Here is a 22582-nt window from a genome sequence, read left to right on the forward strand (position 1 = left end):
GATAGTGTTTCACAGCCAGAGTTGGGACAGTTCGCTTCTCTTCCCTCTGCCCCCACCCCCCACACAATTATAATTAGAGGGTAAATTAATCACATCAAATCCAGAAATGTAGTACAACGTATCTGGCCCCAGAAGGCAATTAGGAGGTGGAAAGGCCAGAGCAGTGAATCATTCAGAGACATAGCAGTAGCCTCCACTGTAGGTGCGTTTTTGGAACTGATAGGCTGGTTAAGTTTCAAAAACCAACTTGTGTGTGTGTTCACAGGTCTTGCATGGCACAATGGTGTCCGGGCTCAGGTTGGGAATTAGTGAATTATGGGTATCTACTTTTTCCAATCAGCAGAGGAAGGCTCTAGTAGAGTGTGAGGGCATTTTAAGGCCTGCCTTTAAGAGTCACTGTGGTCCTACCAAGTTAAGTTCTAGAGTTAGATTTGCAAGATGCTTGATTCTACCCTTCATCTCCAGTCATGAACTCACTGGGTGATCTAAGGAAAGCATGTTCGAACCTTAGCTTCAGTTACTTTGTAGAATAAAAAAATAACAGTCCTACCTCAGGAGGTGGTTATGAGGATAATTATATGCCACTCTATCAAATTTCTATGCCACCCAATAGCTGAAGTTCTCTGTATATTTAGGACTACAAACGTTATGAATACAGCAGCTCTGGATATTCTTTTTTTAGGTGTTAACCGGAAGCAAACCATGGCTTCCTTATAAGCTGCAAAGAAAGTGAAGACAGAAAGAAGCTGAAAGTGTAACATGCTCTAGCCCAGATGTGCACAGCCTTTTTGGTTTCAAGGGCTGCACTGGGTGTCTGCTGCCAGGGACACACCCATGCATCCTTTCCCCCCCACACCTCTCATTCAAATCCAACTCCTCCCCAAGAGCATTTCAGAGGCTGGCACCAATTCTGACTAGACCGAACACTCCTCCCAGAAACTTCAGTGCTCAAATGATCCAGGAATCCAAGCTTTTAGCCCTTCTCCCTCCTCTAATCCACTCTTTTGCTGAAAGATACTGACATCCCACAGTCTGTTACCAGAAACATTTTCAGAAATAAACCAGGTAAATTCTTTCGGAATAAGCTCTATGGTTCCTGGCACAGACACATGGTTCCTAGAGTGTGTGAGGAAGCAAATAAGAGACCTTGAGCACTGCTTCCTAGGACACTCCAAGAATACTCTAGGAATGTTGTTTCTGTTGTAGGAACCATCAAGCACATTTGTAGAATCTTCCTTTTTCTGTGGGCTACCAGATAGGGCTTGCTGGGCAGACTGCACTTTTTACACTCCTGCTGTAGCCACTAGATTAAAGCTCATCAACAAAAATCCATAGTATAGCATTATTTCAAAATATTGGAACAGTCTAATTGCCAGCCTGAATATTTCTCCTGTTCCCCTCCCTCCCTCCCTCCCTCCCTCCCTCCCTCCCTCCCTCCAAGCAGCTGTTCTGGTAGGGAGGCACAGGTTTGTATGGACTCCCTCCACCATGAACCTCTCCCTGGGCTTGGACTGTGATGTGAGCCACGGTATGCTGGCTTAGGAGCTACGTCTGTGCTGATTCAGGGGTTTCTCAGCAACATAAGGGATGTGAGTTTGTGTGTCTGTTTTATTTCCTCTTATGTTGTGTGTAATTTCTCTGAATAAACCAAGTTAACAGAGGAAACTTTCCAGCGCGTGCTCATTGCCTGATCTGAATCCTTACAAACCTCTGCCTCCCTGCCAGAACAGCAGCTAGCATGTCTAGGGAGCAAGCTAAGCCACAAAACCCAGCTTCACTGACATGGTAACTTTCCACAGGCAGGACATTTTATATACCTGAGCAAGCACATTTAAATATGCCCCGCAATAACTGTATCCTAAACCATTATCGTCTCAAGATTAGGCCAAGGTTTGGTCAGGCTTTTCCTGCTTTGAGAAAGGAGCAGACAGTGGGAGACACACCAGACTTGATCGGAAAGCCAAGATAAAAGCACCTTGTTCTCACAGTCCCCCCCTCTAGAACTCTCAGGCAAGAGAGCAGGACTGGCCATTATTACCTGAGAACTTGGTCAACATGCATTTCTCTATCATAGCATGGTTCTGAAGAGTACACATGCCCCTTTTGTCTCCCCCCTCCCTAATGCTTTTCGTAATATTAAGCTTTATACATACAGTCAGGTCCAGAAATATCGGAACAAGGATATAGCGGTTGGCCTCTGTACACCACCACATTGAAGCTGAAAGGAAACACACCCAGATGGGAGCGAAGTCAGGACTTTCCGCTGTAATTCAAGGGGCTTGACAAAAGTGGGGCACTAACCATTCAGGAAGGACAGCCAGTGGCATACACACACACCCATCATTGGTGGCTCGTAAGTAATGGAACAAATGGCTGACAAGCAGCTGAATGGACAGGTGTGGCCTGTTTCCTGGGTACCCCATGACCAATCAAGCAGATTAAAGGCCTGGAGGTGGTTCTGAGTGTTACATTTGCATTTGGTAGCTGTTCACTGGGACTCCCAACATGAGGTCCAAAGAGGTGTCCATGCGAGTGAAGGAGGCCATCATTAGGCTGAGGAAACAAAATGAGCCCATCAGAGAGATAGCAAAAACAGTGGGAGTGGCTAATACAACAGTTTGGAACATCCTGAAAAAGAAGGAATTAACTGGCAAGCTCAGCAACAGCAAAAGGCCTGGAAGAGCACGGAAGACAACTAAAGTGGATGACCGCAGAATTCTGCTCATGGTGAAGAGGAACCCTTTCACAACATCTAGCCAGGTCAAGAATGGTCTTGCGGAGGTAGGCGTGTCATTACCAACATCTACAGTCAAGAGATGGCTTTATGAGTGTAAATACAGAGGCTTCACAACAAGGTGCAAACCACTGGTAATGCTCAAGAACAGCCAGGCCAGATTAGCCTTTGCCAGCAAACACCTAAAAAGGCCTGCCCAGTTCTGGAATAAGATTCTTTGGACTGATGAAACCAAGATTAACTTATACCAGAATGATGGGAAAAGTATGGAAAAGGAAAGGAACAGCTCATGATCCACAGCATACCACATCATCTGTCAAACATGGTGGAGGCAGTGTTATGGCATGGGCATGTATGGCTGCCAATGGAACCGGGTCACTGGTGTTTATGGATGACCTGACTGCTGATAAAAGCAGCAGGATGAATTCTGAAGTGTATAGAGCTACACTTTCTGCTCAGATTCAGCCGAATGCTGCCAAACTGATAGGACAGCGCTTCATATTGCAGATGGATAATGACCCAAAACGTACAGCAAAAGCTACCCAGAGTTTCTCAAGGCAAAGAAGTGGGATGTTCTTCACTGGCCAAGTCAGTCACCTGATCTCAACCCAATAGAGCATGCTTCTCACTTACTGAAGGCAAGACTGAAGGCAGAAAGACCTACAAACAAGCAGCAGCTGCAGTAAAGGCCTGGCAAAGCATCTAAAGGGAGGAAACTCAGCATTTGGTCATGTCCATGGGTTCCAGACTTCAGGCAGTCATTGACTGCAAAGGATTTTCATCCAAGTATTAAAGGCAATCCTTAAGTTTGAAATGATGTTGTTTGTTCCATTACTTATGAGCCACCAACGATGGGTGTATGTGTATGCCACTGGCTGTCCTTCCTGAATGGTTAGTGCCCCACTTTTGTCAAACCCCTTGAATTACAGCTTGAAGTCCTGGCTTCGCTCCCATCAGGCTGTGTTTCCTTTTTACTTCGATGTGGTGGTGTACAGAGGCCAACTGCCAAAACAGTTATCCTTGTTCTGATATTTCTGGCCCTGACTGTATTTCTAAGGCCTCCACTTCTGCTTTTTGTGATCAAGCCTTTCTTCCCAACCAGTTTGCAACCACCTCTTAGGCTGAAGGTAAACTGTAGTTATAAAAACAGTTGAAACTGTTCAGAGGGAGGCTTTGTTTTCCATAGTACACACACACACACACACACACACCATTTTGCGCCAGTGTCACCTCTGCTCAAAGAGTAGACGAAACATGCACAGCAGAAGCAGCAATCCCTTTCATATTGCCTTTAACCCTCTGAAAGAAACGTTGTGTTTTCAGCCAAGTAGGTGAAGTTACCGTAATAACATAAGTTCTTAAATCCTTTTGATAGAATACTTTAAATCTTGATTTAATATCTGCCCTGTGGTTCAATAGGCAGGCTACAGGATTATAAATTGAACTTGGGCTTTGTAGTATTCAGGGAAATTGCACTGGTAGGATGCTGAACTCACAGTATCAAAATCACTGCAGCCTCAGAGCTGCGGTGTCCAGAACTGTACTACTTCCATGCACTTTTTACTGTATAGGTGCTGGGCTGTTGCATTTGAGCACTGCATCCCTTCCATTTGCATGCTTCCATTTTATGGTTGCATAGAAAAGTTTGAACTATGTGAAGTTTGAGACTAAAAACAAGGGCAGGGATTGTCTCCTTCCAACTCCTCTTCTGACTTTCAGTGGCCTCTACCAACAGATTTTTTTTCTACAATGCAGTTGCAAATTAAAAGTGACATATGAAAACAGCAAATAAGCCAGACTGATTCCTGCTTTAGCATGAGAAAGTTCAGTTCTTGTACTTCAAGATTCATTTTGAAGTAATGTCAGCCAGGGGAAAATCCTCCATTAATCTCCAAGATCATCAGTTGCCAGTCCAGTGAGACATCTCTTGCACAGCTTTAACAGTATCTAGATATAGCAGAAGGCCACATATCTATTATAGTGAGTGCAATATCAAAGGGAACAGCAAGACCACACTAGACTTTTTCCTTTTAAAAACTGCTGTGCATCTTTCTGCACTGAAACGTTAAGTGCCACTGCTTTTAAGTCAGTTCCCTTTTAAGCAAATTTGGTGCAGCAGGTTTCAATTACAATGAGGTTTGGCCAATCACTGGAAGTTTTCTTTCTGCAGTGTAAATTCAAGTTCCACATCTTATCACCACATCAGAGAACTCTAGAACTGCAACTTGCTGGTTTTAATCAGTGATGGTCAGTAGCCACATGAAGGAGGGGAGGCAGTGTCTTCTCCCTACAAAGAAGTAACACAATAAATCATTATATAAAACTTAGCTGCTCAGACCTTGGCCTTTTGGAACCTTCTTGCCAAGGAACTGAAAATCTCTGCAGTGTCAATAAAATCCTTAGCTTACATAACAAGAATCTCAGAAAACAAGAGTTAAAAGGATAAGGTCTATTGATTCAATCACATGTGCCCTGGATGTCACACAACAGTGCCCATACAGGTACAAACAAGTTAAGGGATTTTGGAACTGGTGTTACCAAGAGAAGCAGAAACTTCTATGACCTTTAGCAGAAAAAGCAGCCTGAAACTCCATCAAGTAATTACAAGACACAAAACTCCATTTTGACTTGGGATTTCTGCTGTATCATCTAAGCATTTTGAAGTAAAAGTGCTGCATACACTATTGCCAAGTTACACAACTTCACACACTCTGTAGCATAATTTTTGTATTCAGGCTTAAATATATACTCATTTCATGAAGCTGCGTTAAGTAATTCCGGTTTCTGACTTAGAGCATAGAAATCGACACAAAAGTTTAATTTGTACTGATCCTCTCTGCCTTTACTGCATCAGCATGAAGACTATTCAAGACACTTGTTCCATTCCAGTCACTGGTGGTGGATATCAAGGTTTCAGAATCAAATTCTGCAGGGAAAGCATTCTTTATAGTGCAGATCAGCTGTGGCAAAGTACAGTGCTGGTGCTCCTTCCTTAGGCCCTCAAACTCTATGGTTATAGTTGCTTTGGAATACCACAGGATGTTGGGTGTAGGGCAAAGTAGCCACATCAAAATGCTGTGTGGGCATATGGTTATTAACCTGGGGAAGAACAGAGGTGAGAACAAAGAGCTGGGACTCACCATCCGGGTGGATTCCCAGCACTTCAATGTGTTTAGATGATATTCCTTTCTAGAGCCTTTTTCCCTCTGATGAACCTATTGAAGGAGAATCTCTCAAGGTCGATCCCTTTGTATTCACCATTCAGGATGATCTCAGCCATGGCTCGGCCTACAGCTGGTGCCTGCTGCAACCCATGCCCACTGAAGCCTGTGGCAAAGTAGAGGTTTTGTACTAGTGGGTGCAAGCCAATCACAGGGCTCTGGTCAAAAGTGTTGTAGTCATAGTAACCGGCCCAAGCACTCTTCACCTATCAGAGGTAAAAATTCAGTATCTGTTAATGATATGACAAAGCGACTAAACTGTCACAGGCAAGACTGACAAATGACCTTGAAGAAGTTAAAGGGGCCCAGGAAAAAGGGAGAGACAGGGCTGCCTTCCTAAATCTACCACTGGGCCAGGTCAATTCAATCCATGCAATATAAATGTAGTATTCTGCTTAGGAGTTGAATCCTAGCCAGCTACTTCTAGCTGAGAACAAGTTTGGACAGGAGAGATAAAATACTGGTACTCAGGAAGGGAAAAATAGGATTGAGAAGCCTTTAACTGGGAAAGACCTAAAGGCAGGATCTTATGATTTGGTGCATCCACAAGAATTGCAGAATTCAATATCCTAAGAAACTCAGCTTTAATTTATATATGTGGTGGATGTCCCACAACTGTGGTGCATAATCCAGAAGGTACAAAACTAAATGCTTTTACTTAATGCATTCCCCCTAGTACCAAACTATATACATGTTTACAGAAGTGTCAATAGCAACAACCACAAAAAAGGCCAGTCTTTTTCACTAGTCAGCTCTTGCTCTGTTGCATTAGCCACAGTGGCTCTTCATTCAACTCCCCCTACCCAAGCAAGGAGTAAGCTGAAACACTGGTGTTGCATGGCTTGCAGAGACTGAATGTACTGAGAGAGGGCCAGTTACAAAAGTCTGTTCTTGCCCAATTATAAAAGTGACCTGTGCAGATACACACAGTTAAGGTCTCCAAGTTCAAGACACATCCCAAAAACAGAGTCAAAAGCAATGAAAGGCTTGAAGACTAATGGTGCAGATGTAATGCTAACCAGTTAGCTCAAATGGAATGAGACAGAATGAGCACTTGAGATATGAGGTGATTATAATTAGAGGGTAAATTAATCACATCAAATCCAGAAATGTAGTACAACGTATCTGGCCCCAGAAGGCAACTAGGAGGTGGAAAGGCCAGAGCAGTGAATCATTCAGAGACATAGCAGTAGCCTCCACTGCAGGGTGTTCCTGATCACTTGAACATGACTGGGCAGTGTTACGCCTGCATTGTGTCTTAAAAGATTTAAGAGCAGGGGTTAATTCCTCAATCTCTTCAACCTCTTCCATCAGATAGCCAATAATGATTTTACCTTCAGGGATTCAAAGTTTGGCACCCGGTGGACCAACTTGGGCCAGACCTTCTCCTGGAAGAACTCATGATCCACTTCCAGGTCCTCTATATCCGGCTCTTCCTCCTAAGAGAACACAGACACTGTAATCTGAACAGATAATGCACCTCTGGTGGCACCAGAGAATAACAGCTGCCCATCTGAATATGACAGCAGTTGACAGTCTAGTTTGCACCTTGAACCTCTCCTGGAAAGGGGATGCTAAAAGGCAGGTCCTCCCAACAAGGTTGAGAGCAACTGAGAGACAACAGCCATGTCCAAATTGCAGCATAAAGCTTAAATGGGCTTTGGAAATACTGAAAATGCTCTTCTAGGTTGCTCAACAGTCAGTATGATGTAGTGGTTTGAGTGTTGGACTCTAGATCGAGGGCTTCCAGATGGAGGACTCCTAGCACTAACAATCAAAAGGCATTGTGCTGCTATTTTGTCTTAATGGATCTTTTCTGGTAAGAAAAAAAAAAAGATGGAAGCAGCAGTAGGAAAACATGGAAGGGCTACAAATTTAAGATGACATTGTCTGGACCTCTCATAAAACTCTGTGAATGAAGCAGTACAATAAAAGCCTTGTCTGGAAGCACCCTTAGACCAAGGTAACCTGGGCTCAAATCCCTGCTCAGCCACAACACTTATTAGGTAGACGTGGGTCATTTACTCAAAGCCTAACATACTTCATCGCTGTGAGAGTAAAAAGTGTGAGAGGAGGGCACATATTCTCTCTTCGGAGGAAGAGACTGATAAAGTTCTCTAGAATTGTAGGTGTTATATAAATGATAAACAATAAGAACATGTAACCAACAAGCCACTTTGCCACTGTGGTATTCTTATAAGACCACTTCCCAACATGACAGTGGAAGAAAGCATCAAAAATGCCCCTAGTTTTCCATCTAGGGGACTGGTGCAACTGCTGTACTTTCCTGTGGGTCAGCTCCCAAAGAAACTATAGTAAACTCACTTCTGTAGGGCTTAAGCCTCCAAGGTAGTTGCCACCCACACCTTCTCTCCGGAAGTACATTCCTGTAGTGTCAATTAGCATGGGGCACTCCAAGCCAGGCCCATCAGGACTGTGCCAAACATAGACATACCTGGGGGTGAAAAGACAAAGAGACGTATGCTCCAATACCCAAGTACTAGATTCACCTACAGCCCAGGAGGAAAGCAAGAACAGAAAGTAGCCAAAACAGAAGAGTGTGACCACAGCACATGAACTTGGTTCTCGCCACTTCAAAGTCCAAGACAAGAACTGCTTTTCATTTCAGTTCTTATGAATATATGAAGCTGCTTTAGACACTAAACCTTTGGCCCATCTAGCCTAATACATTTTAGCCCAATTAGCAGCAGCTCTCCAAAACCTTGGATGGAAGTCCCTCTCAATGAGGCAAGCTGAGATCCTTTCAACTGGAGATGCCAGGGACTTAACCTGGGGCATTTGGTATACAAGCCACCTTCTCTTATCACTGAGGTATGGCCTGTCCCTTCTGTAGGGCTACACAAAAATGTGAGTTTTGAGGGTGAAATCTGGAAGAAGACAGAGGTGGCAAAAGGCAAGTGTTCTGGAAATGAGTTACAGGCATGTTACCAATTCCAATCATTCACGTTTTGCTAGCAAAGTTTAAGGAAGTGCTAGCAGAAGATGCCTAGCCACTTAGAAGAATAAGGAGCTTAGAGTTCATCATGTGTAGCAACAGAGTGCAATGGAAACTCCAGCCTTTAATTCTAAACTGAATTATGTGTGCACTCCCCACTCCCAATCTAAGCATCACAATATATGTCTACCTTTTCTGGAGGCAGAGGTCTACAATGCAATACAAGTACTGTATTTAACCACACCTTTTCCTGGGTTCCACTGGTAACTTGATCCCCGATATAGAGTCTGGTGGCCCAATCCCAATGCCAGCCATCTCTGCCACTTTGCTTGACCAGGCTCCTGCTGCATTCACCACTATGGTACACTCTATTGTGCTGTATTCAATACTGTCAGGCATCTGGACCTAGAGGGAAGAGCTGGTCACTTTTCCATAAGGCGAAGAGCCCACTAGTGTGCTGATGAGGGCCAACCAGATGACAACATGAAAAGCAAAAGCAAGAAGGAAAAAAAAAAGCAAGGGCAACCACATGAGGCTCCATGAACATTTGCTGCAGCACAGACGTGGCAGGTAACATTGCAATGCTCTTTGTCTCTTACAAAAAAAAGGGTGAATTGCTGCTTTCTTCCTGGCATCTCTTGTTCGCCTCCACACTCCTTTTCAAGTCACACGCTAGCCTAGCAAAGTACACTCCAAGAGACTTGCCAGAAAACACTGTCAGAAACCATGACATTTGAGTGCACCTTCAGTGTGTATGTGTGGCAGCCTTAAACTGAGCTAACACTGGTGCTGCCTCACCAAGGGTGGGAAGAACAATTCCCAATGGTCAAGTTTGGGGGTGCAAGTGTGCTACAAATACACACTACAGAGCACTGACAGTGAACTACAGTACATATGCAGTACCTTGTGCCTTGAGGTGGCTTTGCTGCTGGTCTACTAATGCCAGGGGAGCAGATAGTGTAGGACAGATAAGCAGGCATGAAAGCTTTGAGAGGACTCCAAGTGTAGTGTGTCAGCAAGCTTCACCTTGGAACCTGCCACTGAACAACATTAAAGCCTCCATTAAAGAAGCCTAAAAAGATGACTTACATTAACAAACTTGATACGGGAAAACTTAAGATGCTCTCCACTGGATGTCATAAATTCTTTGGAATCTGAAGTAAATGCTGGGAAGAAGAGATGGAGAAACATTTAGAGGCAGCTGCGGTTAGCTCTGCGCTGAAATCTAAAGACTATGAGGGGAAAAAGGTTGGTTCCATGTCTGCTTAGGATAAAATATTTATTTCAAACATTTTTAAACTGCCCTTTATCATATCAGATTGCAGGGTGATAGACAGCATAAAAAATACACACACACACCGCCCCCAGAATGATTTTGCGTGGTGCCTAAATGACAAGCAGTACTGGCACCAGACAAGCCTCTTTGGAGAGGGCGTTGTGCAACTGAGGTGCCACTGCCAAGAAAACCCTTCCCTTGTAGTTGATCTTTGAACCTTTGATGTTAGAAGTACTTGCAGAAGGGCCTCAGCAGATCTTGAAAGATTGCGTAGCTTGATATGCATGTATTCACAGACCTATACAAGTCACAGGCGCCCCCTGGATTCATAGGATCACAGCATAAACCCCTCCTCTTTCTCTTCATTATTATTTTCTGTTAACAAAATGCATGCCATTATGATACACAGGGAATGAGAGATGGCCGGGTGACTCCTATTTAACGGTACACTGGGGGGGGGGGGGCTTGGTGATTGTGGGTTTAATGCAGGGGTGGACTGAAGGTAGATCTTCAGATGTTTTGGATTTCAACTCCCAGAAGAACCTGCCATCATGGCCAATGGTCAGGAATGCTGGAAGCTGACGTTCAAAACATCTGGAGATCTCCTTTTTATCCATCCCTGGTTTAATGTATGTGTGAACTGAAGAGAGGGCACATTGGGATCCATTGCAACAATGATCCTAGAATCATAGACTAGTAGGGTTGGAAGGGGCCTATAAGACCACTGAGTCCAACCCCCTGCCCAATGCAGGAATCCAAGTCAAAGCATTCCTGACAGATGGCTGTCCAGCCTCGTCTTGAATGTCTCCAGTGTGGGAGAGCCCAGCACCTCCCTAGGTCATTGGTTCCATTGTCGTATTGCTTTAAGAGTCAGGAAGTTTTCCTTGATGTTCAGCCGGAATCTGGCTTCTTGTAACTTGAGCCCATGATTCCGTGTCCTGTACTCTGGGAGGATCAAGAAGAGATCCTGGCCTTCCTCTCTGTAACAAACGTTCAAGTACTTGAAGAGCGCTATCATATCTCCCCTCAGTCTTCTCTTCTCAAGGCTAAACATGCCCTGTTCTTTCAATCTCTCCTCATAGGCCTTGGTTTCCAGTCCCCTGATCATCTTTTTGCCCTCCTCTGAACCCTCCCCAGTTTGTCTGCATCCTTCTTAAAGTGCGGTGCCCAGAACTGGACACGATACTCCAGATGAGGCCTAACTAGTGCTGAGTAGAGGGGAACTAGTACTCCCTGGGATTTGGAAGCTATGCTTCTATTAACGCAGCCCAAAAGAACATTTGCCTTTTTTGCAGCCACATCACATTGTTGGCTCATATTCAGCTTGTGATCGACAACAATTCCAAGATCCTTCTCGCTTGTAGTATTGTTGAGCCAAGTATGGCTCATCTTGTAACTGTGCATTTGGTTTCTTTTTCCTAGGAGCAAAACTTGGCATTTATCCCTATTCAATTTCATTCTATGGTTTTCAGCCCAGTGCTCCAGCCTATCAAGATCACTTTGAATTTTGTTTCTGTATTCCAGGGTATTAGCGAACCCACCCAATTTTGTGTCATCTGCAAAATTATGTCTGCACCCTGATAATTTATATCTGTACCCTGATATAAAGCATTTACCTTTTCCCCATAGCACTGAATGGAGAAAAGCAAAGGTATATACCCAAGGATACTGCTATGCTTGGTCCTACATCTCCCCTTCACCCCTGGTAATGTGTTTAAATGAATCAGGTTTTGACACTCCCCGGCGACACTTTCTACTCTCCTGTCACCAGGAGGTTGGGATGCTCTATAGATTTCATTGACAATGAAGGTGTGTACTGCAATACCAAGAGGGGGAAAACTCACATGTCACTTCAGCACAGCTCTGGTAGACACCCATAGATATTGCTTTCTTCCGGAAGGCATTGAGAAGTGTCCAAGGGTCAAACCATCCCTCATTTTCCAACCCTAAAGGACAGGACAGCGTAGGACGCAAGAACAAAATTCAACTTTAGATTTACAATTCCTTGGCATTTAAATAGGCCACATATTATATAGCATTCTATATACATACTATGAGAACAAATAGGATTTCTGAGTAGCAATCTTTGTTTGGCTAAGACCTAATATTTCCTGGCAGACAAACTCAGTAGGGCAAGAAATACAAAGCTGCCCACGTAGTACTTTGCTATCCAGTTTACACGCTTAGTAGGAGCAACTTAGATCAAACACCTTCAAGCTGGATACTAATAAAATGAAACAAGAGCTAGGGAAATGGATGGTATTTGGTGGGTGGCTGGGCTTGACAGCAATCAGGAATAACACTAAGGCTTTCATCTAAGAAACTGTCATTATCTACCCCTTTCGCAGGCTGAGGTGAAGAAACAGATAGCAATCTACTCAACTGCTCAGTAAGAAGCAGGGAAGCAAAAAAAGAGGCAAAACCTCAAAATGATGCCTGCATATAACATTTCTGGCTATAGGTCTGCATAACACCATTCCAGGTGAAGTGGAGGGTTGAAGGACCAAAACTAGACTAGCTACCCATGAGTAGGCTGTAGGCAGGAGGTGGCAGAAATGCAAGCTTCCCCCCATTCTGGAGTTCCTGTGACTTTGGCATACAAATAACAAGGAACACCATCTTTTGCCTGTACTTGTTTATTCAAGATAGCAGTGTCATCATTATGCTTTAGGACAGACTGAGACTTAACACTCCAGTACCGTAAGAGGCCAAGGCTACGTCATCTGTATTCAACCATGGATATTTTTTTTTCAGTTGTGCTGGTGATAGCAGGGACACCTTTGCTCCTTCTGCCCTGAAAAACCATTAATGAACTCTTATCAGAATGTTTTAGACTGGAGATGTAAAAGGTTATCCATAGGAAAAGGGGCTGGAATGATTAATCAGTTAGTCAACTGAAATGTTGCTCCAATTAAGGCAGACAGAAAGCGACAAGTTATGTTTAAACTAAGAAAGGAGTTACAGAAAGGATACTGTTCTGAAACAGAGGCAACTTGAAAGCTTTATGTGAGAATTTGTACAAATAGCAGAGGAGAGAATGGAACCTCTCCTCCCACCCCCAAATATGGAAGATAACTTCACCAGTCCTACTTGCTGGAAACCCACAGCATTTCATCTCACTAAACAGGCGAGGTGGAGGAAGTGAGAGTGGTTAATCATTTGACCAGATTCTGACTCCATCTGTTTTTTTTTGTTTTTTTTTTAAATCCTCACACTCATAGAACAAAAATGTTGGTTTGTGTGTTTTAGTGGACTGGTTCATACATCACGTTCATACATTAATTCACCCATGGGGCTCCGACATACACACTGGCTGCCATTTTGAATATGCAAACCATGGAGGGGATAAGCCACAGCTTATCATGTGGTGTGAACCCAGGCGCTAAACTCTCAGCTAACCCTCAACCCACAATGCCCAGGTTCACACAACACAAGCTGCAGCACACCCTCGCCATTGCTTCCATATTCAAAATGGTGGCCGGCGTGCGTCTCAGAGCCCTGCAGGTGAATTAACCCATGGCAGCTTACCATGATGTGTGAACCAAGCCATTGTCTGACTAATTTCAGTGCCAATTATGGGAGGTTTGTGTATGAGGTACCCCTCTGATGGGGTAGCAAGGGTAGGAGCTTTTATTCAAAGGTGATGAATTTCCCATTGCAGCAAATGGAAATCTATACTGATATCCTTTCCCCCGTGGGAAAAAAATTAGCAGACGGGATATTTAGCTGAAAAATGCTGGTAGGGAAAGACTTAAGACTGCAGTTGCTGTGGCTGCATTAAAATAAAAGCAAAAGATCAATGCCAAGTCCCAAGATATGAGATGAAACAACCTCCAGCGTACACAAGAAAGGCAATAGTCTACAGCAAAGGAACAGAAAAATTGGACCTTAAAACCAAGGAAGTGACCTCAGAAATGGAGGCAGATAATCACTGTAGCTTTATGGCTAAGCTTGATAAGGAGAACATGACATTGTCAATAGCCTCATTCGTACAAACAGCTGTGTCACTGTCGCTTCTTCTTTCAGCCTCCTCTACCCCACAAGATCCCCAGGACCCATACCTTTGAATCTGTACATTCTCCTCTAACACAGCAGCTCCTTCATCTGAAGCCAGGAAGAGATAGCCCGAGGGATGAAACTGAACATCTATGGGTGGCTGGTTGACAATACAAAGGTATTCCTGAATCCAAAAGATAGTCTGTTTAGACTCCAGAACAACCCTCCTCTCCAAAATTCTCAACAGCATATAAACAGAAATACATCCCCCATTTTTAACACAATACATTTGAAAATGTTTATATACTATTAAAAATTCCAAAGCAGTTTACAACAAATGAAAAAATACATCATTATAAAACCAGAGCAGCATTAAGACAAGTTAATGACTGACAAACACCAAGGTAAACAAGTACATTTTAAATAATCGTCGAAAGCACATGATAGTTGGTTCTTACTGCAGAGGGGAAATCCTTTCAGAGGGTGGGGCCACAACAGAGAAGGCCTGTTGCCGTATTGTCAGATGGGATTCTGCAGGACAAGCCTCCCCTGAAGATCATAAGTGCTTTAACAGGTCATATTATAGGGGAAGATGGTCTTTTAGGTCATGCAAAACATCTAGACAGTGTACAAAATCAAACCCAAATTCTGGAAACAGGCTAAGTCAGGGCCCTGATCATGTAAAAAAGACAGCTACCATCTCTGAAAACTGATTAAGTTTTCTAGAATTTAAGTTATGCAAAAGTGGTCTTGGTTCCAAAATGCATCAGGTTCAATTAAAAAGATTTTCACTGGCACCTTTGAGAATGTATTCTCTTTTTGCATTCTGTTCTGTTTTGGTACTTCGTTCCTGGCTTTTGTTTGTACAAAACCATAATATAAAAATATAAATACACAGAATAACTAAAGCATACTAAAATATAAACAGTGGCCATAAGAAAAACAAAACAAAACAAAACAAATTTACAGGCATTATAAATCATCAGAAGGCGAGCCAAGGGAATTTTGACCTTGAAAACAGGTGGTCTGGGGTTGTGACCAACACACATCTGTAAATCCTACAACAGAAGAAATCAGGAGGTAACCCCAGTATTTCCTGGGTGGTAAGCATGCTACTGCGATGCTGGTCAACAGCCAATACATGGATGTAGAAGCTAGAACTAATGAATGACTAGGACAGGAGCAGTGCAGTAAGAAGCAAAACTGCTCCAATGCAGAGCTACAGAGTGGAATATATATGGTGGGAGGCACAGGCTCTGGTAGCCCAACGGCTGTAGCACTATGATTTTTCACTAATTCAGGCATTCCATTATCGTATTTGAGACATCCAAGGATCTGCAAACTACCCTGTCTTGTCTCCTCCTCCCTTAAGGAGCAACAAACCCTTGCTTTTCAAATATTTAAAACATCTGCCTGATCCAGGGGGTATTAGAATCAAGTGAGGCTGGCCAATAACAGAAGCAAGAGCGAGGTCCCTCAGACCAGCATCCCTGTCAAACCCACCCACCATGACATACATTGATTGTGCGCAAGAAGTATGCTGAGTAACTACTCATCTGGATATTTTCTGGCATCGAATATTGCTGCCGTATCCCCCCCACGGAGAGTACCGTGGATGCTTTTGAGTACTGCAATTAAGCAAGAGCAAAAAAAAAGTGTTACTAAGTTACAGGGTTAACAGTTCTCCCCCTCCCCCCAATATATTTCAGTAATGCAAAGAAGCAGCAGGAAAGAAAGACAGACAACTGTGGAAGGGATCCACTGATAGGACAAAAAGCAGAATCCCATATATTGCTATGCTTGCAGTTATTATGCAATTTAATAGGCTACCAACCATTTTGACATCCTACACCTGGTGTCTTTAGTGCCTGATGGGCTCCCTGCTCCTACAGATATTTTTTAACCTTGAGTTTTTCAACAAAAAATAATAATTGGGAGGCCAGCATGCTGCAAAGTGAAATCCCAGCCTCCAGTGGCAAAGTAAAATTCCAGCCTTTATTTCTAGCAATGCTTCTGGGCCGCATAGGCATTCTTGTTGTTGTCGTTCAGTCGTGTCCGACTCTTCGTGACCCCATGGACCATAGCACGCCAGGCCTTCCTGTCCTGCGCTCTCTCCCGGAGCGTGCTCAAGTTCATATTCATTGCATCAGTGATGCTATCTAGCCATCCTAGATAGCATCATCATCCTCTGCCGTCCCCTTCTCCTTTTGCCTTCAGTCTTTCCCAGCATCAGGGTCTTTTCCAGGGAGTTTTCTCTTCGCATTAGGTGGCCAAAATATTGGAGCTTCAGCTTCATTATCTGTCCTTCCAATGAGCACTCAGGGTTGATTTCCTTTAGGATGGACTGATTTGACCTCCTTGCAGTCCAGGGGACTCGTAAGAGTCTTCTCCAGCACCACAGTTCGAAAGCATCAATTGTTCGGCGCTCAGCCTTCCTTATAGTCCAGCTCTCACAGCCATGCGTTACTACTGGGAAAACAATAGCTTTGATTAGACGGACCTTTGTCGGCAAGGTGATGTCTCTGCTTCTTACTATGCTGTCTAGGTTGGCCATAGCTTTCCTCCCAAGGAGCAAGCGTCTTTTAATGTCATGGCTACAGTCACCGTCTGCGGTGATCTTGGAGCCCAAGAATGTAAAATCTGTCACTGCTTCCATTTCTTCCCCTTCTATATGCCAGGAAGTGATGGGGCCAGATGACATGATCTTAGTTTTTTTAATGTTGAGTTTCAAACCAGCTTTTGCACTCTCCTCTTTCACCCTCAACAAGAGGCTCTTGAGATCCTCTTCGCTTTCTGCCATTAGGGTGGTATCGTCTGCATATCGGAGGTTGTTGATAATTCTCCCAGCAATCTTAATTCCGACCTCTGATTCATCCAGTCCAGCATTTCTCATGATGTACTCTGCATATAAGTTAAATAAGCAGGGTGACAATATGCAGCCTTGTCGTACTCCTTTCCCAATTTTGAACCAATCGGTTGTTCCATGTCTGGTTGTTACTGTTGCTTCTTGACCCTCGTACAGGTTTCTCAGGAGACAGGTAAGGTGGTCTGGTACTCCCATCACTTTAAGAATTTGCCACAGTTTGTTGTGATCCACACAATCAAAGGCTTTAGCGTAGTCAATGAAGCAGAAATAGACGTTTTTCGGGAATTCTCTTGCTTTCTCCATGATGCAGCGAATGTTGGCGATTTGATCTCTAGTTCCTCTGCCTCTTCGAAACCCAGCTTGTACTTCCGGTAGTTCTCGGTTCGCATACTGCTGAAGCCTAGCTTGTAGGATTTTGAGCATCACCTTGCTGGCATGTGAAATGAGCGCAATTGTGCGGTAGTTTGAACACTCTTTGGCGTTGCCCTTCTTTGGAATTGGAATGTAAACTGACCCTTTCCAGTCTTGTGGCCACTGTTGAGTGTTCCAGATTTGTTGGCATATTGAATGCAGCACTTTAACAGCATCATCTTTTAGGATTTTAAATAGCTCGGCTGGAATACTGTCATCTCCGCTAGCTTTGTTGTTACTAATGCTTCCTAAGGCCCACTTGACTTCACTCTCTAGGATGTCCGGCTCAAGTTCAGTGACCGCACTATCATGGCTATCAGGGACATTCAGATCTTTCCTGTATAGTTCTTCTGTGTATTCTTGCCACCTCTTCTTAATCTCATCTGCTTCTGTTAGGTCCCTGCCTTCTTTGTCCTTTATCATGCCCGTCTTTGCACAAAACGTTCCCTTGAGATCTCCAATTTTCTTGAAGAGATCTCTAGTCTTTCCCATTCTGTTGTTTTCCTCGATTTCTTTGCATTGTTCATTTAAGAAGGCCTTCTTGTCTCTCCTTGCTATTCTCTGGAACTCTGCATTCAGTTGGATATGTCTTCCCCTTTCTCCCTTGCTTTTCGCTTCCCTTCTTTCGTGAGCTACTTGTAAAGCCTCATCAGACAGCCACTTGGCTTTCTTGCATTTCTTTTTCTTTGGGATGGATTGAGTTGCTGCCTCCTGAACAATGTTACGGACCTCCGTCCATAGTTCCTCAGGCACTCTGTCTATCAGGTCTAATCCCTGAAATCTATTCCTCACCTCCACTGTATATTCATCAGGGATATGATTTAGGTCATACCTGAACGGTTTAGTAGTTTTCCCGACGTTCTTCAATTTAAGCCGAAATTTTGCAAGAAGCAGCTCATGATCTGAGCCACAGTCAGCTCCAGGTCTTGTTTTTACTGACTGTATGGAGCTTCTCCATCTTTGGCTGCAAAGGACATAATCAATCTGATTTCGATATTGACCATCTGGTGACGTCCATGTGTAGAGTCGCCTCTTGTGCTGTTGGAAAACAGTGTTTGCTATGATCAGCATGTTCTCTTGGCAAAACTCTATTAGCTTTTGTCTTGCTTCATTTTGTACACCAAGGCCATGCTTGCCTGTTATCCCAGTTATTTCTTGACTTCCTACTTTAGCATTCCAATCCCCTATGATGAAGAGGACATCTTTTTTTGGTGTTAGTTCCAGAAGGTGTTGTAGGTCTTCATAGAACCGATCAACCTCAGCTTCTTCGGCCTCAGTGGTTGGGGCATAGACTTGAATTACTGTGATGTTGAATGGTTTGCCTTGGATTCGTACTGAGATCATTCTATCATTTTTAAGATTGTACCCCAGTACTGCTTTTCCCACCCTTCTGTTGACTATGAGTGCTACTCCATTTCTTCTAAGGGATTCTTGCCCACAATAGTAGATATGATGGTCACCTGAATGAAATTCGCTCATGCCTGTCCATTTTAGTTCGCTGATTCCCAAGATGTCGATGTTCAATCTTGCCATCTCATGTTTGACCACCTCCAGCTTACCTTGATTCATTGATCTGACATTCCAGGTTCCTAAACAATATTGTTCTTTACAGCATCAGATTTTCTTTTCACCACCAGACACATCCAGAGCTGAGTGTCCTTTCAGCTTTGGCCCAGCCGCTTCACTCTTTCTGGCGCTACTTGGAAATTCCCTCTGCTCTTCCCCAGTAGCATATTGGACACCTTCCGACCTGAGGGGCTCATCTTCCGGCGTCATATCTTTTAGCCTTGTGATACGTTCCATGGGGTTTTCTTGGCAAGAATACTGGAGTGGGTTGCCATTTCCTTCTCCAGTGGACCACATTTTGTCAGAGCTCTCTACCATGACCTGTCCGTCTTGGGTGGCCCTGCACGGCATAGCTAATGGCTTCACTGAGTTACGCAAGCCCCTTCGCCACAACAAGGCAAAATGGTGGGAAGCTATAGCCCAGTGCTTTGTTCTGAAGCATACTGAGCTGCCCAGAAAAAGGAAAAAGCTGGGTGATGGGAGAATACTGGTGTGTGTGTGCGCGCACTCACACATGTGCATGTATATGTGCGTGCAAAAAGGATATGGGGAGCAAGGGGAGTGTTTTGCCTGTACTGTGCGCTGGTGTTGTGGGTGTGTGCGTGCATTAGCTGGTTGGTTTCAATGTTGTGTGTGTTTTGCCTGGATTTTGTATGTGTGCAGTGTGTATTTTGCATGGAGGTGCATTTGTGGTGTGTGGTGTGTTTTGCTTAGCTTTTGTGTCTGTGTGGTATTTGCATATTTGGCCTAGGGTATGTGGAGTTGGGGGTTGGCCTGTGTGTGTTTCTCTGTGGGTCACTAGTTTGCTTTCTGCGAAATAGCTATTTCGCTGTGTTTTGTGGGGGCAAATATATGATTCAGCATTTGTGGCTTAGATCCCACCTCTACCTTATACTCAGTTTCTTGCCCAAGTTATTTGTCCCTGAGCTTCATCAGTTTTCCCTCTCTGAAATGGGTACTGGAGCAGAAAATTAATTTATTAAATTCTTTTCCCACCCCTCCTCCAAGGTGATCAGAGAAGCATATAGTTTTTTTACTCCCACTCACAACAACTCTGCGAGGTAGGATAGGCTGAAACACAGCATCTGGTTCCGAGTCACCTAGGGAGCTTCATGGCTAAGCAGGAATCTCTATGGACCTCATCTGAGATTAATTACTATGTTATACTAGCCATACCTTCAGCAATACCCTTTAATGCAATTAACTTTTTTGGAAGGGAACTGATACTATACCAAGCAAGTCTGACACTTAACATTAAACTTTATGTTTTGAAACTTTCCCCTAAGGCCCACATTTCAGATCTCAAACAACTCACTTGGGGGTCCCTCTCAACCACCACCACTTGAATGGCATTGTGGTGTGGTTCTCTCCTCTTCAGCCAGTAGGCGATCGACCAGCCCATTATCCCACCGCCAACGATGACCACATCAGCCCGCTCAGGAGGGAGTGCTCTTGGAATGCCCAGAGGGTCCCAGTTACTACCAGGAAGGGCCTCTTTCAGCTTCTTGCGGAACTTGACCATCTCCTTCTCAAATTCTGAAAGGAGAGATACACACAGTCACTGAAGGCAAACCATGCTAACAGTTAGTACTTAACAAACAAACCCATCATGTTCCATAAAAAATAGGTCTGCATTTTTCAAACTTCTTACCTTCAGGGAACCCATTCCATAATTATTTGACTACTGAAAAATCCCTGTGCACTCACCTGCCTATTGGAAAGGATCCTCAGGAGTGTTCTTGAGTACACTGTCTATTTACAGAGAGCTCCATCCAGGCCCTCTGGGACTCACTATAGCCCCACATAAACTGAGAGCACACTTTAGAAGACATCCAGCACTCTTCCACACCACAAGTGCCCACTGCAGGGAAAGGTGGTGTAGTGGTGCGCAAAGCTAGCTTTCACAGAAGCTTATCCACCATTACCAATGTTTTCATCAAGGAATCCCTGATAAGCTTCCAAGGAGTTTCTAGAGCACCCCAGAATAGAGATTGAAAACTATGGAAATAAACTATAAAAGGTTACAACAACTGGGATTGTTTAGCTTGGAAAGAAGTCCAGTAAGGGGTGACATGACAGAGGTGTATAAACCTATGCATGGTGTGGAGAACGTGGACCGAGAGGCATTTTTTCCCCTCTGTCATAATACTAGAACCCGGGGACATCCCACGACGCCGATTGGTGTGAGCTTCAGGACGGATAAAAGGAACCGCTTCTTCATGTGGCCCATGTGGAAGTCACTACCACAAGACGTAGTGATGGCCACCAATCTGGATGGCTTTAAAAGGGGGTTAGCCAAATTCCTGGAGGTGAAGGCTATCAACGGCTACTAGTCGGCTATGTGCTACCTCCAGCATTAAAGGCAGTACGCCTATGGGCACCAGTTGCTGGGGAACATGGGCGGGAGGGTGCAGTCGCGCTCCTGCCCTGCTTGTGGGTTCCTGCGGGCAGCTGGCTGACCACTGTGCGAACAGAACGCTGAACTAGACGGACACTCGGTCTGACCCAGCAGGGCCCTTCGCGTGTGCGTATATCCCACTTTCCCTCAGGATGGCGTATCTGCTTCTCCAGACGCTCGCCCCCGCTCGCTTTCTCCTCACAACAACCCTGTGAGGTAGGCTAGGCCGAGAGAAAGCGACAGGCCCAAGGCCACCCAAGGGGCTTCCCAGCCGAGGGGAGACCGGCTGACAGGCTTCCAGCCGCACACGCCGCCACATTCGCCCGCCTGCGCGCCCAATCCCCCACCTTCGAATGGGCGGTAACGCCGGGGGGGCCCTGCACCAAACGGCCGCCGAGGCTCCGTCGGGCTCGCGGAGGGTCGCGGCGCCGCCGCCGCCAGCAGCGGCCGCAGCCCCTCGAGCAGCCTCCGCCCGCGGATCATGCCGCAGCCTGACACGCCGAGGCCGCCACCGGCCGAGGACGAGCCCAGCCGCGCGCGTGCGCGAACGACGGCGAGCCGCCGCTTCTTATTTTACCTCAGAGCCGCGGTTTCCCTCGTCAGAAGAAACGCCACGCCCCCGGTGCCCGGATAGGGCCTCCCAGGCTCGAAGTCCCCGCCCACCGTTCAGACAGACTCCTCCCCCTCTACGCCTCCCCCCCCCCCGCTCTTAGTTTCTCAACTGACCAATCCGCCATCGCGCTGCAGCGCCCCCTCCCTCTCCGAGGGCCACTCCGCGTTGCTGTTAGCTTTGACGTGGCCAATCCAGCCCTCTCCTCCCAACGCCGGCCCACCCCGAACGACACGCGCTTCCCATCGGGAGGTTAGCCAACACGCTCCGCTTCGCACTACGTCATGAGCCCCGCCTCTTTCTCAGCCCAGGAGGGGGACGGGCGTTCAAAGCTTTGGGCCGGATCTAAGTCTGCGCGTCGCGTCGCAGGCCAATCACTGTGTGTGTGTGTCTTTCCTAGGAATTCTATCTCTATGGCTCGTCAGATCAGACCCCAATCACTCTGTGTGTGTGTGTGTGTGTGTGTGTGTGTGTGTGTGTGTCTTTCCTAGGAATTCTGTCTCTATGGCTCGTCAGATCAGACCCATCCGCTTAAACGTGCTTAAATC

At 45.1% G+C, this 22582-nt stretch overlaps 1 protein-coding gene across 9 annotated transcripts; it reads right to left on the bottom strand.

Moving 5' to 3' along the window:
* Positions 1-3995: 3995 nt before the first annotated feature.
* FOXRED1 (FAD dependent oxidoreductase domain containing 1) lies at positions 3996-22421 on the bottom strand. Of its 9 annotated transcripts, none has more exons than XM_084803748.1 (12): positions 22151-22421; positions 20342-20562; positions 15701-15811; positions 14249-14367; positions 12887-12981; positions 12032-12133; positions 10001-10077; positions 9156-9316; positions 8281-8410; positions 7290-7394; positions 5875-6161; positions 3996-5021 (listed from the first exon to the last, which is right to left on the bottom strand). In XM_084803748.1, the coding sequence occupies exons 2-11, from the start codon at positions 20546-20548 to the stop codon at positions 5907-5909; spliced, it is 1362 nt and encodes a 453-aa protein (XP_084659874.1). In that variant the 5' UTR covers positions 20549-20562; positions 22151-22421; the 3' UTR covers positions 3996-5021; positions 5875-5906. The 9 variants fall into 9 exon arrangements, with proteins under 9 accessions (XP_084659874.1, XP_084659876.1, XP_084659875.1 ...); XM_084803750.1 differs by having other exon boundaries at positions 3997-5021; positions 14249-14343; positions 22151-22415; XM_084803749.1 differs by lacking the exon at positions 22151-22421 and adding an exon at positions 22002-22031 and having other exon boundaries at positions 3997-5021; positions 14249-14343.
* Positions 22422-22582: the final 161 nt, after the last annotated feature.

Source organism: Heloderma suspectum, chromosome 6 (assembly GCF_057233095.1).
Source record: "Heloderma suspectum isolate Gila_16-S chromosome 6, 16-S_ref, whole genome shotgun sequence".
In the NCBI taxonomy this organism is placed as follows: Eukaryota; Metazoa; Chordata; class Lepidosauria; order Squamata; family Helodermatidae; genus Heloderma; species Heloderma suspectum.

Coding starts and splice junctions, on each gene's coding strand:
- FOXRED1 (XM_084803743.1), bottom strand. CDS start 21,907: ATGATCCGCGGGCGGAGGCTGCTCGAGGGGCTGCGGCCGCTGCTGGCG. Junction 12,134..12,886: donor CGTAGCCTTGGCCTCTTACG/GTACTGGAGTGT, acceptor CCTGTCCTTTAG/GGTTGGAAAATGAGGGATGG. Junction 7,395..8,280: donor GAGGCTTAAGCCCTACAGAA/GTGAGTTTACTA, acceptor GTGTTCTCTTAG/GAGGAAGAGCCGGATATAGA.